The following is a 17087-nucleotide window of genomic DNA, read 5'->3' as shown; positions in this document are numbered from 1 at the left end:
AATTTAGTTACTTAATCGTTGGAAAGCCTAATTCGTGTAAATTTGCAAATAATTATGAACGTTTGATTTAATTACATATTTGAGGTGAAAAAAATAATACAGTTAAAATACCTTTTTTCTAAGTTTATATTTCCAAGTTTATATTTGTAGCCAACTGCTACCTTAAATGAGTATTTTCAAGAAATACATAATAGTAATTTGTAGGAAATTTTATTCTCTATCAGAATATCACCTTCCACTTAAGTCGATTTCCTCACCATTTCAAAGTTATTTGCAAAAATGAAGCAACCTCCCAATTTATAGTGGTAAGAAAAAACTGAGTTAAAGATGTTGTTGTTAAACTTTGTACAATTAAATCTACAGTTCTACTGAACCGATTTTATTAATTAATAGGTCATTGGAAAGCCTAATTTGTGTAGATTTGCAAATAATTATGAAATTTAGATTTTTTCAGATTTACTAGGTGAAGTCAAAGTCACTGCCAAAGGTCACAAATCACAGGTCAAAGTCACTGTTGAGGTTGCAAGCAAGATCGTTTGACTATAAATCGATGATAAATTAGCTCAATTTTTTGAACAATTCGGGTTGTTCGTGATTTAGCAGTGTGCTTTAGGTACGTCCGATCTTAATAATCAATAGTTTAAATGGAAGCTGGTATTTCACTGAAGGTTTTAAGGTAAAAAAATAGGATAACGTAATTAGAATTTAGTAAATATATCTAAAGCTAAATTCCATATCCAAGATATTATCAAATTTATGTTTTCTGATTGAGCGATACAGTATCTTGAACTTAACTGATTAAAACTATCAATATCTCAAATGAAAGCCTTTATTTCTAGAAGTATTTAAGACCGATACATATAAAATAACATAAATAAAAATAGAGTTACTTATTATTGATTGCAGATAAGTACTAAAACGATTATAATTATTGTTGATTAGTCATTCAGCAGTGTGCTTTAGGTAGTCCAATCTTAATAATCAATAACTCATGAAAGCTGGTATTTCACTTAAGGTTTGTAGACCAAAACATATAGGGTAATGTAATTAGAACTGTTGGAGTACATCTTTAATTGAAGTAAAAAATAAAAAAAATCAAATTTATATTTTTTTGTCGAGTACCGGTAATATATTAGATAAATTAATGTTGATGCTTGGTGACAAATGGCATAGCTTTATTTTAAGACCAAAATTATGAAAATCGGTCGGGTAGAAGAGCCAAACGAACTTGAAAAAAAAACCAAATTTAACTCCCATAAGAATTATACAGGGAGGCAGTTTGTGCATAACTTGAAATATACGTCAAAATGAATGCCCATGCTTGATGGCAAATCTGTGGTGCGCCCATACCTTTATTTAAGGGCAACATTATGAAAATCGGTCGGGTAAAGGAGCTAACCCGACTCGGAAAAGAAAAACAATAATTTTTATAGATAGCAAATAATTGGTTTGCTATTATGCATAATCTAATCATACAAAACACGTGTTAATAATTTAACAGCTTACTAGTGTACATGTTGCTCGAAATCGAGCAATTGCAAAGAAGTACAGGAGTTATTTATAAACAAATAACTTGTTTAAAAACTAATAAACAGTCATAATTTCCGATGATTTTAAAGGAGTCCACCTAAAGATTATTAACTAATGGAAATACTCACAATTTATATAACACTCCTATTCCAGTTTAAAGGGTTAATTATTAACAATCAAACTGCCCATGGACGGGAAAAGGTAAGCTTACAATTTAAGTCAACGTAAAAAAGGCTGCCAGCTTTTATAAAGTACCATACCTAAGTTATTTAGCCAATTTGTAGACACTAAGGTGTAGGCTACTTTAAACTCTACAGGACAGAGTTAGGCAAAAACTGGCAGTACTCTGAAATGGTGTTATTTATCATAAGCTTACTCATATGCCAAATCCTTAAAATGCAAATTCAATAACTAATAGCTTATATCATTAAACACAAACCAACATCCAAAACTATACACATTTTTAATACAACATAGATAATTTACACATTGACGGTTTACAATTAACATAATATGTTCTTCTCCTTGCTATTAATTTTTGCTTCGCAACGGGAAAAATCTGTTTCATAATCATTGAAATAGATTTATAATAAACGAGGTGTTAGCCCGTCCTACGTACGGGAATAGTCAGTTAAAACTGTGTAGGCCTATAATTCAGAACAGCTAGTTTACACGTATAAAGACAAATTTTATTGCAGCCTAAAGTAGAAAGAGTAATTATCAATTGAGAAGTGTATAGGCCTAGTCAATGATATCACCTTCCATCGCATACCTGCCTCTTCCATAATCAATAACACCACAATACACTTACTCATACTATACACAATTTCCAGTAGGTCTGAATAGAAACTCCCTAAAATAAAACGAAAACATCCAATAAAATTCACAGTACACATAATTATAAATTTGGTGTCCTGACATCAAACAAATCGTCTAAACATATAATTTATATCAATTTCACTCCATCAAATAAATAAGTAATAAATAACTTGCTAAATAAATAAGTGAAAACAAAGAAAAGTAAAAACAACAACATATAGTTTGTTTTGTAAACAGCTGAAACGAAAATAAAATAATATTAATTTGAAAAAAAAGAACTGGTCACTTGTTGAAGGAATTTAACACGTAAACACGCTAGTAAAGCTAGTGACGTAATTAATTGTCTATGTTTATTATCCATTCCGTTGTCAGTTCTAATATCCTGATAATTAAACCACCCTCATTGAATCAATGTACATCGTAATTCCCCATATTCATTTATTTAAACTATAAAATATTCAGCACCTCCAAACGTAACCACAATTAAACACACACCAAACAACTTTTTAGATTTCATAAAAGGATGGTAAGTCTAATAATTGCAGTATCCTAGGTCAATGATGACGTTGTGTTCAATCTATGTCATTCATCTGTATATCTTTGGATAAAACCCGTCTGAGGTTGTGGTGGTAATTTAAAATCGTATTCCTGATGATTCTTGATCTCGATCTCCTTCTTTATGACATCAATATTCCCGGGCCTAATCCAAACAAAGAAGCATTCAAAAACATTGATTGTAAACAAAAATCCACCAAGATGAATTAAAATATGTAAAAATTGAGATTTTTCTACCCTTTCCTAAAAAAGTTGAGCAGTAAAATAATTTGCATATCATTTTTTAAGACTCGTGTACAGAGCCTCGACTTGTATACTTCGATGGTGTTACTTATCTCGGTGGTCTACTAATCTTACTTATTTCCTATAATCAATTACAAAATCTGAGTAAATAAAATAACCTCATAGTTCTATAGAGCATTTTTATATTTAACCAGCTGTTAGTTAAAACAAATTATATTGCGCTAAAACAAACCAAAGATTAAAAAGAATACTTAAAATAATAATTTGAACATCCTAGTATTTAACTATGTATATTTAAATAATCTGTCATCCTCTTATCGAAGGATTGAACGTATCAATGATTAGCATTACACATAGTATAAATAAGTCAACCCTAAGTATGTCTTTACATTTTTATCCAAATGCTGAATTTGTGACACAAAAGCTGAATGTTTACAGCTGTTATGTTAAGCAAATTATTTTATGCCAAGAGCTAGTTTAGAATCTTAGCGTCGGCTGCTAGACTTTTTAAAAATTAAAACTTAATTTCTAAAAAACTGGGACCCTAAACTAAAATTATGGCTTCGACATTCCCTAGTTCTTAAAATTATCTTACTTTCAACACAAAAATCATGAAAATCCGTCGAGTGGTTGATTCAGAATCGTGAAATAAAAAAACACTGTTTCGTTTTAATATTATAGATAATCTATCATAAAGTGTAAGATTAAATAAACCTACCACATATAGTTGTTTATTTTTTTTTTTTGGATCAGCTGTCTGAAATTGTGAAATAGGCATTTGACAGTTCTGGTTGTTTACATTTAAATGTCAAAGCAAATGTAAACATTGTGAATTTTCTCATGCTTCCATGGAGACAAATTATTAATATTTAATTTCTGACAACAGCTGGAGTTTCAAAACAATGTTTATTTTCCATGCTAATCTTATGGAGAAATACGAATCTTTAAAGGGCCCCAGGGCCTCACTCTCTAATTATTTCCCTAAAAAGAAAGTTTCCTGCACAACTTCACGTTATGCTCTTTCCAATGACACCAAAAACTTGTCAATCGGTTCAGTAGTTTCGGGGGAGTAATTGTCACAAAAATCCTGCTTGCGTATTAAATAAGTATAGATTGTTACCGTTTGATTTTTCTTTGATTAAACGTTGTTGTTAACAATTTGCATTTGTGTTTAAAGTATGTTCCTTATATTAAGTGTGTGATTCTAATGTAATGTGCTTAATCTTTACAATTAATATTAGTGTGTAAAGTGGTGTATGGATTTCATAAACATTATTTTACTTTACTAGAGACCGTTGTATTTAACCACAACGAGCTTGCTAGTCTAAGGCAGGGTGCACACTGGAGAAACGCGTTTCAGGAAACTGGTTTCGTCAAATTGGTTTCAAGGAAACCAGTTCTTTAACAAATGCACACAGAAGAAACGGGATACAATCAGTTTCTTGATATGAACTCGGATGATGATGATGGTGGTGGCTAAATAAAACTAAAAGAAGGAAGTATTGGGTTCACCGCTGTTGATTAGGGATGGTCAACACAATACTTACATTTTAGCTAGTTAATTATGCAGCGATCCTGTAAATTTTTTAGATTTTTTAGTATGCCAAAGCCTCTTTTTGAACGTTTGGTGGAATTACTTAGCCCACTAATAACAAAGAAGGGCACCAACCAGAGGTTAGATCCGAGTGCTGAGGAAAAAAACAATACACTGAGGTAAGTTAATAAAACTAATAGAAACGTGAAACTGAAGCCTATACGAAATCTGTTTTTTGGATTTCATGTAAACCAGTTGCAAGAAACAAATGAAATTACAGTTTCATGCAACGCAGTGTGCCCTGCCCTGTGTTAAACTAATCCATGTGTTGCAAGCAACTAAAGTTTCTCGTTTCATGAAATCGGTTTCCTGAAACGGATTTCTCCAGTGTGCACCCTGCCTAAGTATGAAATGAGTTACATTATTGCCAAATCTGATCGAAATATAACCATAAACAGGCAAACTACAACAGTTGGTTTACTTATTCTCCATAAAAAATCAGAGTTTTTAATTTTATAGTTTTTGTTAATTTTCTCTGCAATTATTTGGCATACAACAGGCTTCAATATATGTTATCTATTGTATTATTAAAGTGACACAATCAAATTTTATGTTAACGGTTAAGGCCATTTACCAAATAAAAATATAGGCACATGGCAGATCAAAATGAAGCTTAGAGTATGTAGATTTGCCGGAAATTATTGGTATGAACAAATTTCTTATGCACTCAGCCCCGCAGGCCGATTTCCAATGGGCTGGTCAATGCAATAAACTTGTGTTGGTTTATTTACTCGAAATAGATGTTTGTGATGCTTTATTTATGTAGATTTTGGAAATATAATAGATGTTGTCATATATTTGGATCTATTAACATCATACACAAGTACGGATTTCATGCTATTTACACAGTAACAATTAAAAACCAGATGTTATTTGTTATCGGGCTTTCAATTTAATGGTGCATCTGATGAAAGATTGACGTTGTAACATAGATAAGATGTTTGGACAATTACCATTAAAAAACTTAAAAATCGTCAATGGTGTACATTAAAAAATACCCCCGCCGCAGCAAACCTGCAGACTAAGCGAATTTCCATTTGACTGATTGGATTTACACTGAAATGTCTACTTAAAAATATAACATTTATTCCCGATTTAAATAGAATTAGTTTAACAAGTACTTAGGTTTGCTGCATCAGGGAGGGTAAAACAGTTTTTTTTTGTAAAATGTTAATAGTTAGTAAGAAATAAAAACATTTTCCAAATTTGATCAAAATATGTTTATAAACAAGCAAACTACAACAGTTTACTATTTACTTATTCTCCATAAGAATAACATGGGAATTTTAAATTTACAATTTTTTGGAATTTTCTCCGTAACCATTAGGCGCATAATAACGCTTCAATATACTAAATTATTTGTTTTTTTAAGCTCTACAAAATTGGTTTGAAAGAAATTGCTAAATTTTACGTTTTTTGGGTCAAAAATGGGAAAAACCTATTTTTACCCCATAAAACCCCGTTCCCATGGTCCTATCATGCTGGATTGCGAACTCGTTCGAATTAACGTAGGTTTGCACGTTTGTACCAAATTTCATCAAAATCGGATAAATTTTGCTCGAGTTATTGTGCTGACGGACACATATATATATAAATATATAAATATATATATTACTAGCTGTGTACCCGTTCTACGCACGGGGATCTTATAATATTCAGTTGAAACCTTCTTATATAAAGAACAGCAGTTGGTTTGCATATTTTAAGATATGCTGGCCAAACTATTATACATAGCTTCATTTTATGTTGTTTTTTGTTGTTCCGGATCGGTATGACAATCAATAAAAGGTTAAATTACCTCTGTGTCTGCCGGTCGATCCTATAACGGTAGGCTTACTTTTATTTTTACTATCTGATCTCGTTTGCATGGCTCAATCACGTCCTGGTTGAAGTTCGTTCGCTACGCTCACTCACCTGTATGTTGGAGCTCGTTCGCTGCGCTCACTTTCCTTCAGGTTAGCTCGTTCGCTACGCTCACTTGCCTTCAGGTTAGCTCGTTCGCTACGCTCACTCGCCTCCAGGTTGCAAATTAGCTGTTGTCATAAATGTAAAAGAAATAATAGTGCTAGTGCTGCACCCTGTTGGTAATCCTTGTAACTTTAATGCTATTGAACATCACAGAACAGAACCAACTTGTTTAATTGAAACAGCTGTTAAGATTCAATAATTTCATTTCTCATAAGGTTAACATGGGCTTCCAGAAATTCCACGTCAAAAATCGACAAAAACTTGATTTTCAAGGGTTTACTGTTAAATATCTAACTGTCTCATATTCGATGAAATACGTCTAAAACCATCTCATATATGTATAGTATTTGGAAAATAAGTTTCAGGCGGGACAGTGCTATAGTTATTGAGGAGTAGTTGTAATAAAGTGCGTATTTTAGCGTTACCAAGAGAATGACAGATAGACAGACAGACAGACAGACAGACAGACAGACAGAAATTGAGATAAGGTTTGATTCGGTTTCTCTGACCTATGAAATGTAAAAATAACCAAAAAGTTCATTATTCTAAGCAATGTACAGACAAAACTCTAATTTTATTTATATAGATTTTCTTGCATTGTTAAATATGTTTTTGATTTTTAAATATATATATATATTTAAAAATCTATATATGATTTAAAATATATATATGAATTTGAACGGATGGTGTTTTTGGCCTCTAGGGACCTCAAAACGAAAAAAAATCGGTCCCGCGTCCAGGTCTTACCATGAGTACTACGGTAATAGCTTATTCCCTATGGGAAATTCGCTAATACAAATAAATAATAAATGAAAACCATTTGTTCCAGAAAATTAAAAGTAGGCTACCTGTTCTTTTTGAAATCCACATCCAGCGTGGAAGACGACGAAGGTCCCGGAACTTTCACGACACATTTGTACTTCTCCGGTCTCTCCCTAAGGATGAAGTTACTTTCAATCGCTTCACAAGACTTACTGCGGCCTGACTTGTTGCCACCCAAACCGTTGGCCAGTTCCCGGCAGAGGTGGCATTTACAATTTTTTGAACATCGCATCTTTTTTACACTGATCACATAGTAAACAACAATAAACTCAAACAAACGTTTGTTTTACAATAACACACCGATTTAAAATTTAATCTAAAAATTTTATAAATAAAAAATTTTAAATAAAAAAATTAAAGAGCTATAAAACTAACACAATCTAGTAGTATATTATGCACACGTTAAGGCCGCTCCAGTAACTATAACAGCCCCAGTGAAACTGCAAGGCCCGGCCAATGTCTGCGGTGGGACGCTCGTTACTAATTAACAATGAATAATCACTCCCACGATCCCACCACTTCCCATCATTTCATTGTTGGAAAAGTGAGCATCCTTGGAAAACATTCCCGGTGGACATTTTTCTTTACATCTAATTTGTCAATAAAACCCGTTGTCCAAACTCTTCTCCCACACGGTCACCAAACTCTTTCCGAGATTTATTTTACTACCTTAAATTGACCATTTCTATGGAAATTTATTCTGGTTAAATCTATGCAGGTTGAATGTGTTTTCACAAGGGTAAATTAACATTGGTTGATTTTTTTAGCTTTTCAAAAGGCAATTTTAGTCATGAGTAATGTAGTAGGCCTAATACCCTTATTTACAACTAACTACTTATCTGAGAAACACAACTAATGGTACGTCCAGAGTGCATGCCGATTGATTCAGATTCAGATTTTCGCCACGTGGTTAATCTGAGTCAGATATTTTGTTGGTGGTCACAGTGGAAGCAGGAAATACGCCGCCGGTTCTGACTCTGTTAGCAAAGAAGCAAGTCAGTCAAAAATTATTAAGTTGTTATGAAATTGTCTGAGGAGGAATTAAGGTATACAATTATAACGTCTGAATCTGTTGTGAAGTTACAGCCAGTGAAATGGTGTTCATGATATTACAGAGCTTCTTTCTATATTGCGTTGAATGGAGCCCGAAACCACCTAAACTAATTATTAAAATTGGACATCGTATTGTAAGAAACTTGTGTAACCTACACAGACAAAACAATTTGCCTGGAGCGTTTAGTGCTAACCCTAAAAGTAAGGATGAAAAAAATTTGAATACAAGTGCCATTCCTGACACCAAAAATCTGAATCTGAATCGCCGTGCACTCTGGACGTACAGTGAAACAGTGAAACCCACTGAAAACTGGGCCTAGTATGTGCTACAGTATGTGCTATTTTTTATTCTATTTTATAGATTCATTGTTTACATTAGTTTTACATGGTTGTTCATAATTCACAATAATTAATTTTGTAATCACCATTATACAGATTTGGAAGTAACTTAATGTATCACAGAATACATAGATCTTCTTACTGATGGAAAAAAACAAGTACACACTTTTAACAAAAAAATTGTATTTAAAAAGTTAAATTAATTTAAATGTGTTCCAATATACTCAATAAAATGCATGCTATTTTATGTACATAGTGGTACATCACAACAATATGTGCCAAGGATATAGAAAGTCGTAATGCATAACTAGCAGGAACTGAGCTACACTTACTTACAAATCAATTAAACCAGAACCTGATGCAATGATTATGCAGTATGTAGTTAGTAATGCATCAATAAACACGTTTGTGTCAGGACACAATAATCAATTGATAATATGAGTATCAGGTAATTTTTAAATGTTGTCAAACTGACGGTTTGTGAGTTACAGTATATCATTGAGAGGATTTGAACGAGTTAGCTACATTTAAAATTTGTCATTAGCATATTCAACAAACCATTTAAGATTAACCAAATTAATCCTAATTTATAGATAGCAAGAAAATTTTGTAAATATTAGATCCAGAATGACTTCTTGGTTTTTTGTCCAAAGATACTGTATTAAATTATACCTATGTTTAGATTAGATTAGATTTCTACCCCTAGACACAACAGTGTGTGTAGTGTAAGGTAAAGGATGAGACTTGAAAGGATAAGATGACAGCTTTGTTATTGACTATGATCAGCTGGCTTCTTAGCCAGGATCATTTATTAAAATGACCAATGGGCAGGGACAACTGGATCCAGTTTCAAACAATCAAAAAACTTAGAAGAAACAGTAGGACAATTTCTTCAAAACATTCAAATACAACAGAATGAGGGTAAATTTACTCTAAAAATTAAGTGATGCAGAATGTGTGTACCTACGCATTGACGATTTATCCCATTTCGTAGCAATAGTTAGAGGTAACAATCACACTATATTTTATCTCTCTTGGTTTTCAATGTGAAATCTCAATATGATTTCCTGATTGGACACTGATAGGTATTGAGCTCACTCTATTCCATTACTTCTGATTACAATATTTATCTCAACAGAAGTGGATGATGCAGAAACAATAATTTTGCATGTCTCTAATTGCCTCATGTATGAAGGGTTGCTTTGGTAATCACATATTAATTTAATGTGAGAAAAACAGGTTTGAGCCCTGACAAGTCCACAAAATTTGGAAGGGTTTAGACCAGATTAACTTTTTCAATATTTGATTTTGTCAACAAAATAGAACTGAAATTGAAACTTCCTTACAGAATTATTTTTACTCTGGTTACTAATACTAATATATACACTTTTCAATTAACTTCAGAAACTTTCATGCAAACAAAGTTAGCATCTAAATATTCAATATTCATTATTACAGTAATGTGATGAAGAAAAACATATTTAATAATACATAAGTAAGTCTTTTGCTATAAGATAGACCTACCAATGAGTTGGAGTTGTTATCAAACAACATTTTTCATTTAATTTTGACAAATACAATTTTAAGTCTGAGCACATAAAAAATTGGCATGAGTCAAGAAATATTTTAAAATTTAATAGGCGGAAGAGGAAAAGTCCCATAACTCTTCCAGTTGAATCAACCATTGAAAAAAAGGATATTTGAACCTGCTGTTGTTAACTCAAAATATTGCAGGTAGGTACAACAATTTTGAAAGGACATATACAAAAACGTCTAAAAACTCAAAATATTACTGGTACCGCAATTGTGTAACACCAACAAATTAAAAAATGTCCATCAACTCAAAACAAAACTAGTACAGCAAATCTGAACGGACACCAACAAATTGAAATGTGTAAATAATTTTGCTGAGATAAAAACCACAATTTGAAGCAATAACCGTTCAAAGTGGTCCAGAGAAGGGAGCGAATGTAATTGAAGGAAGAAATGGTACAAGTGAAGAAGAAAGTGATGGGATCTTCACATGAATAATAAACACAATGAATGCCATTGCCAAGGAAAGTGTGAGAAGCTGGTAGTGTTACCACAACAGGTTAATTATCTGATCACATCTGCGACAGTCGGCAGGAGGAGAGACTACAGCAAATGACTCAGGATGCCCTAGATCTGTGTTACTGACAAATTACCAAGTGTATTATGAAATTGTTTAATTAGAGAGTGAGCATTTCAACAATCACTGGTTTCACTTTTTGTTAGTCGTGAACCAACTGAAAATATTTTTATTTAATCATTTTTGAATTATTCTAACCCTAGAGAATATTTAGGTATTAATCTCTAAAGGACGTCAAAGAGTGAAAGACGTGAATGATATTTAAAGCCGAAGGATATGCAAATGTAAGACTGAGACAGATGGCGGAGAGCTGTAGACGAAGCTTTAAACCTTCTTAAGTTTGATTGACCGAATAAGCATAGGAACAACAATGTTAGAATTTTAATAAAATTTTGCAAATAAAAAAAAAGGTTATTAATCCTACGTTATTTTTAGGTGAAGCGTTATCAGCACAAAAGAGTGAACCTGTGATTTAAAGGTAATTCTTAAATTATTCCATTCATAAACAGAATTATTTGTAAATAAATTATTGAGTAGGTCTAACTTACTAGAAATTATAAAGTAAGGCACTTCTAAATATCACTTTCATCACATGAAACCTGAAGATGAGTCAAATTGTCAGCTCCTTTACTAAATATGGATCCAAAGAAATTCACATTAAAAATAAATTAAGATCCACAAAATTTACCTTTTCTTTAGATTATACACAAATTAGGCTACATAAAAAAAGTCGCTGAATAAAAACTTACCTTTGCTGCTTCGGGAAAGAAATAAAATTCCTGACTAGATTAAATCGAATACAAATCATATTCTTAATACAGTAACTAAAATATCTTATAACTGCTGGATTTATATAGCTTTTGGTACTAAGAGTTTGGTACAACCTGCAGTCAACTCTAATAAACAAGCTAATTAAAAACACAAATCTACGTAATTAGTCAGGATTTAAACATTATTTCTATTTCTACATGTTATTGAATCTTCCTACCTTCTAGGTTTTGGTCTGACGATCTCATGACTGCCTTCTACAAGGCCTGCAGGGCTACGGTAGTGGTCAGGATCACGGAACTCCGGCATGGGGTGCACTTGGGCCGGACTAGCAGTCATCATACGATCACCTGCACAACAACAATGATTTTGAAAATAAAGCCCTAAAAATATTTACACAAAGCTATGGTTTATCCTGTCTGAAAAGTCAGAAGATTGTCCATGGTTCTAGGCTGGACCCAGCCGTCCTTGATGATTTGAGAGTGTGGGCAAGTTGATATGGACTCAGGAGGTTACAATACAACCCCTTAATTGCATAGGCTACCTATGTCAATTAGTAAACCCGCCTCAACAAACCTGCCGACTAGGGGAATTTCCATTTGTCTGAATTTATTTTCAACTAAATCTAATTAAATAACACTAGTGTACATGTTGCTCGAATTCGAGCAATTACAAAATATTACAGGAGTTATTTCAGATTGAATGACAGTCATATTTACAATGAGTTTAAAAGATTCAACTCAAATATTACCGTTGTGTAACTCAGACCATGTTTATCTTCTTTATTGATAAACCTAAAGCATTCCGGACGGTTCTCTCCTTCTCAAAATGCCTCGCTGTACAGGCAACACAGGTCATTAATAGAGGGCCAATTGAGAACGAAAAGTCGTTTTGGGGTAGTGTTAGGGCGCATTTTGTAACCCAATAGTTGAAGTTGTCCAGGTTCAGGTTCAGACTGTGATGAGTTAAGCCTATTACGCGCCACTGTTCTGTAGCTGCTGCGGTCGTTATCACGATTGCGCCTCCTGTCTATATTTCGCTGTCGTTGCGTCGGAGACATTTAAAAGAAATAAACAGGGACGTATTTAAGTATCTGCCGCCTCTAGGCAACAAAGTTTGCCGCCGCCCCTCCCGCTCCCACTTTTCAACGCACTCCCCGACCTCACTAATATCACCCTAATGGCCAATACATGCCCTGTCAGCTGGTTTTGTGGAAAAATAATTGGTAATATTGCATGCTGCATCAACAAATTTAATAACTTTTCACCACACTATGATGTTTTTACCTGTTTTACATGCGTTAATTGGTGGCTGAAAGTTACGATTTAAAGCCCAAATGACGATTTAAAGTCATCGTCTTTTGGGGACCGAGCAGGTTCTTACATCCCTAGGGCCGCAAAATCAGCTGATCGCTTACTTTTTAAAACATGAATGCATATTAAATACACAATAAGTATCCATAGCATTGCAATAGAATTGTTTTATTGTCACCGCTGCCTAGCAACTATTTATTTTAACTTTTGCTGATTCCTCAAATTATTTCTTCACATAACCTTAAAGTTCTAGTTGTGTTGACTATCAGTGTGCATCATTATTGTGGTGAATTAAGGTGCTATTTAGGTATAGTGTGGTGGAAAATAGCGTTCGTACCACGGACCGAAATGGTTTTGCAGCTCTCGATCGTTTTAAGTTGACTACGTCTCGAACCTCAAAACTATCTCGAGCCGGCGAAACCTCATTTTCGGCTCTAGGTACGAAATATACTATTTCGACCCCTTTTAACGGACTTTTTAGTGCCGTTTTTTTTTTGTAAAACATTCTGACTTGGATAGGCCTACACGGAATGCAACTTTTTTTTATCTAATCAGTATTTTTACAATCCCATTTTGCGGCTTGAAACGGCCCACAAAATCGTCTATATACAATGGTTCTTATAACGCTTTTCATTGAACACTATTAGTCAGATCCACTTGAGAGACGTGCTATTGGCTTTGATTTGAAATGAAAGAAATATGTTTTCTTATACTTTTTATTTCTCCCAAAAGCACATGAATCGCAAAGAAAAATTACGTACTACTGTAATACTGAAAGAATATACAATTTTAAATTGGTTAAGTTTGGTACAGTGGTAAGTATTTAGTTCACACTTTTCTTCTTGATTTTAACCTAGCAAAAGAATCTTTCAGCTATAGAGCTGCCGCTGCGTAGTGGTGTATGAAGTAAACAGAAGGGAGTGTTTTCTACGTTTGTCACTAGACATAGCGGCCGGCACGGCGACCCGCTCCCGCGGCGAGCGTGTCCGCCAGACCAATAGGGCAGCACGGACAACTCTACACAGCTGTGTAATAAACTATTGACGTTTGTTTGACTTGGATGCGTTCTGAAATAGTTGTATACTTAATCAAAATATTTGAAATGGCTATTTTGCCGTTCCCAAAATTATTTGCTAATTTTTTTTAGATTAAAACTTTGTTTTTTTATTTTTTTACCCTCAAAATTTTGCCGCCCCTAAAATTTGCCGCCCTAGGCGGGCGCCTAGTCCGCCTATTCGGAAATATGTCCCTGGAAATAAACAACAAATAGTAAACAAATTATAGCTACACTAAACAACGATAAATGCACAAACTTAAGTTACAATCATGCTAACACAATCCATCATAGCGACACAAAACAACGATAAATACACAAATTTAAGATACAACCATACTAACACGATCCGTCTTGGGGGTTATGTTTACACAAACTCAAATAGTAAATAAATGTACTCAATGTGTTTCATTGAATTGAAAAGTAAATAACAGCAATAAAATTATACAGCTGATCAAAATGTAAACAATTATGTTCTCATAAGGTTAACATGGGAACTTTCAAAGCCACTGGGGCAGAGCCCAAGGGACTTTTTCAAAAATGTAAGGTCAGTTTGCAAAACTACGCGACACGCTCTTTCCAATGAGACGTAAATGGATAAAATCGGTTAGGAAATGGCGGAGGAGTTCAACCGACAAACTTTCGTGTAGCGTATTAATTATATAGATTAGGTTTAACGAGTACCTAGGTTTGCTGCTACAAGGAAACTAATAAAGTGTGTTTTCAGTAAAATATTAATAGCTTAGTATAAAATAAATATAATTGCCAAGTTTGATGAAAATATTTTCATAAACAAGCAAACTAAAAAATTTTACAATATTCTCTATAAAAATAACATGGGCATTTTAAATTTAAAATTTTTTAAATTTTCCCTGTTACCAATAACCGTACAGAAACACTTTGGTATACATACTAATTTTTTTAAAGTTCTTTAAACAGATCTAGAGAGATATTAAGATTTTTTTTGTTTTGAGGGTCAAAAATGAGATAAACCTATTTTTACCCCATAAAAACACCATTCCCATAGTATTTAAAAATCGTTAGTGTGTTTTATAAGGGAAGATCATTTGTTAGAAGATAGTTGCGTGTATTTGACGTCAGAGAGCGGAGGGATGCATAGAGTGACGTCACGTATGTTCAGCGTAGTTTTACAACCCCCTGACTGGAGACGGAGAGTAAACAAACCTTTGCCCCGGGGTCAAGGTCATCAGCCTCATCACGTGACCTTGACTGGGCAAGCGACGCATTCCGTGGCTCACGCCTCACGTCACCTGCACCCGAGGGAATTGGAACAAATTCACCCGCGTTTTTCGTGGACCGTCGGAGAATGCAGGGGCGACGCTCGTCGAAAAGAAAAGAATTCCGGACACGCGGTTTCTAAACAATCAAACTTGGTGAAAAAGGTAGGGACGAAATTTAATGACGTTGCTAAAATTGTCAGAACACACTTTGATGGAGATGTGTTGTGCTTACCGATGGTTTACTTAATGAAACAGCTCGTTAAAATGTCCAAAAACAGAAATTAAAAAAATAAATATTAAAATGAACTCTAAAATTAAGTGTTTGTGGTAATACAGATAAATTCTTTTATTTTTATATTAAATGAACATGCAATTTTTCATTGTAATATAAAAAATCTTATATAGCCTCCGGATTGCAAAATAATACAAAAAAGGTTTAAATACCTGCTATTAGGCATTCCATTCAATTGTACGGTTACTGTAATACGGTAATTTTCGTAATCATCGTTTGGAACCTTTTGTCAATGTCCCTTTTCAAAAAAGTATATAATCAAAATGTCGATAACACATTAAATGTTTTTCTATTACACCAATATGTATGTTTATAGGTGAACGTTTAAACACGTTAAAACAACGTACCGGTACAAATTGTGGCCATTTGAGAAACTGACGTTATTGACGTTTAGGCTAAACATGGTGTGGTGAGGCGTACAATGCTTGTTTGGCTTGTTTGTACTCTTGTTTTGTTTTACTCTAGTTGGTTAAGGTTGTATTTGGAATGAGAGTCAAAGGCTCAACAATTACGGAGTATTTTAATAATTACTGTAATAAGGTATTGAGAAAATAAAATAATACATACAGTACAAGGAAAACTGACCAGTCTTACTTTAGCTAAAGAGAACAAAAAACATTTAATTCTTAAACACATTAATTTACACTTTATTTATATATGCATTTGCAGTATATTATTTACTCAAGAATGTGCTGTACATTGCATTTCAGCCGTAAACTACTGTCGTTGGAATTGCAGAAATCTCGATGTAGTGCGGTCTCATATCTAGTGGTGTGCAGATTATGAGTAATGTTAGCAATTTAGTGAACGTCCTTGCGAGATTACGTGCCGGAAGCGACCGTGCCAGAAGCGACCCAGCAAAAATCGTGCCAGAAGCGACCCTGGTAATAGTGTGAGTGCCACTAGCGACCCATTGTTTGATAATGGATTTTACAATGTTTTGTTCAAATCTATGTTAATGGCTTATAAACAAATCCTATTCTTGTTATAGTAATATGTACCACCTGGAAGAGCCCAATATTCGACTAAAGAGCTATTTAAGCATATCTAGTTTCCAGCTGCTAGCATAGACTCAAGTTATGTGTGGTTACTTAATCAAAAAAATTCTTGAATTTGTATCTATAAAATTAAAATTACAGTTTTGTTTGTACATTGCTTAGAATCATGAAGTTTTTGGTTATTTTTACATTTCATAACCTAAGAAAGCCGAAACGAGTCCTATCTCAATTTCTGTCTGTCCGTCTGTTTGTCTATTCTGTCATTCCGTCTGTGACGCCAAAATGTCATTTTACGCGGCCTACTCCTAGAACACTTGAGTACCGATCAAGGTTCTAATCTTTTTTTCTGTATTTACTGGATTGGTGAGAGTGTCTTTGACTCTAAAAA

At 33.7% G+C, this 17087-nt stretch overlaps 1 protein-coding gene across 1 annotated transcript in view; it reads right to left on the bottom strand.

Moving 5' to 3' along the window:
• The window catches only part of LOC128990300 (ankyrin repeat and BTB/POZ domain-containing protein 2), a 119783-nt gene that overhangs the window by 72107 nt on the left and 30589 nt on the right, over positions 1 to 17087 (bottom strand). Inside the window, exon 2 of the mRNA XM_054412629.1 lies at positions 12022 to 12151. Coding sequence (XP_054268604.1) covers positions 12022 to 12143 — 122 coding nt within the window. The 5' untranslated portion in view covers positions 12144 to 12151. The remainder of the gene's footprint in view (positions 1 to 12021; positions 12152 to 17087) is intronic.

This window comes from Macrosteles quadrilineatus, unplaced genomic scaffold (assembly GCF_028750875.1).
Source record: "Macrosteles quadrilineatus isolate MER2022 unplaced genomic scaffold, UCM_ALF_1.0 Scaffold_3__2_contigs__length_128488019, whole genome shotgun sequence".
Lineage (NCBI taxonomy): Eukaryota > Metazoa > Arthropoda > Insecta > Hemiptera > Cicadellidae > Macrosteles > Macrosteles quadrilineatus.
The sequence above is the reverse complement of the archived record's forward strand: the minus strand, read 5'-3'. Positions and strand labels throughout refer to the sequence as shown.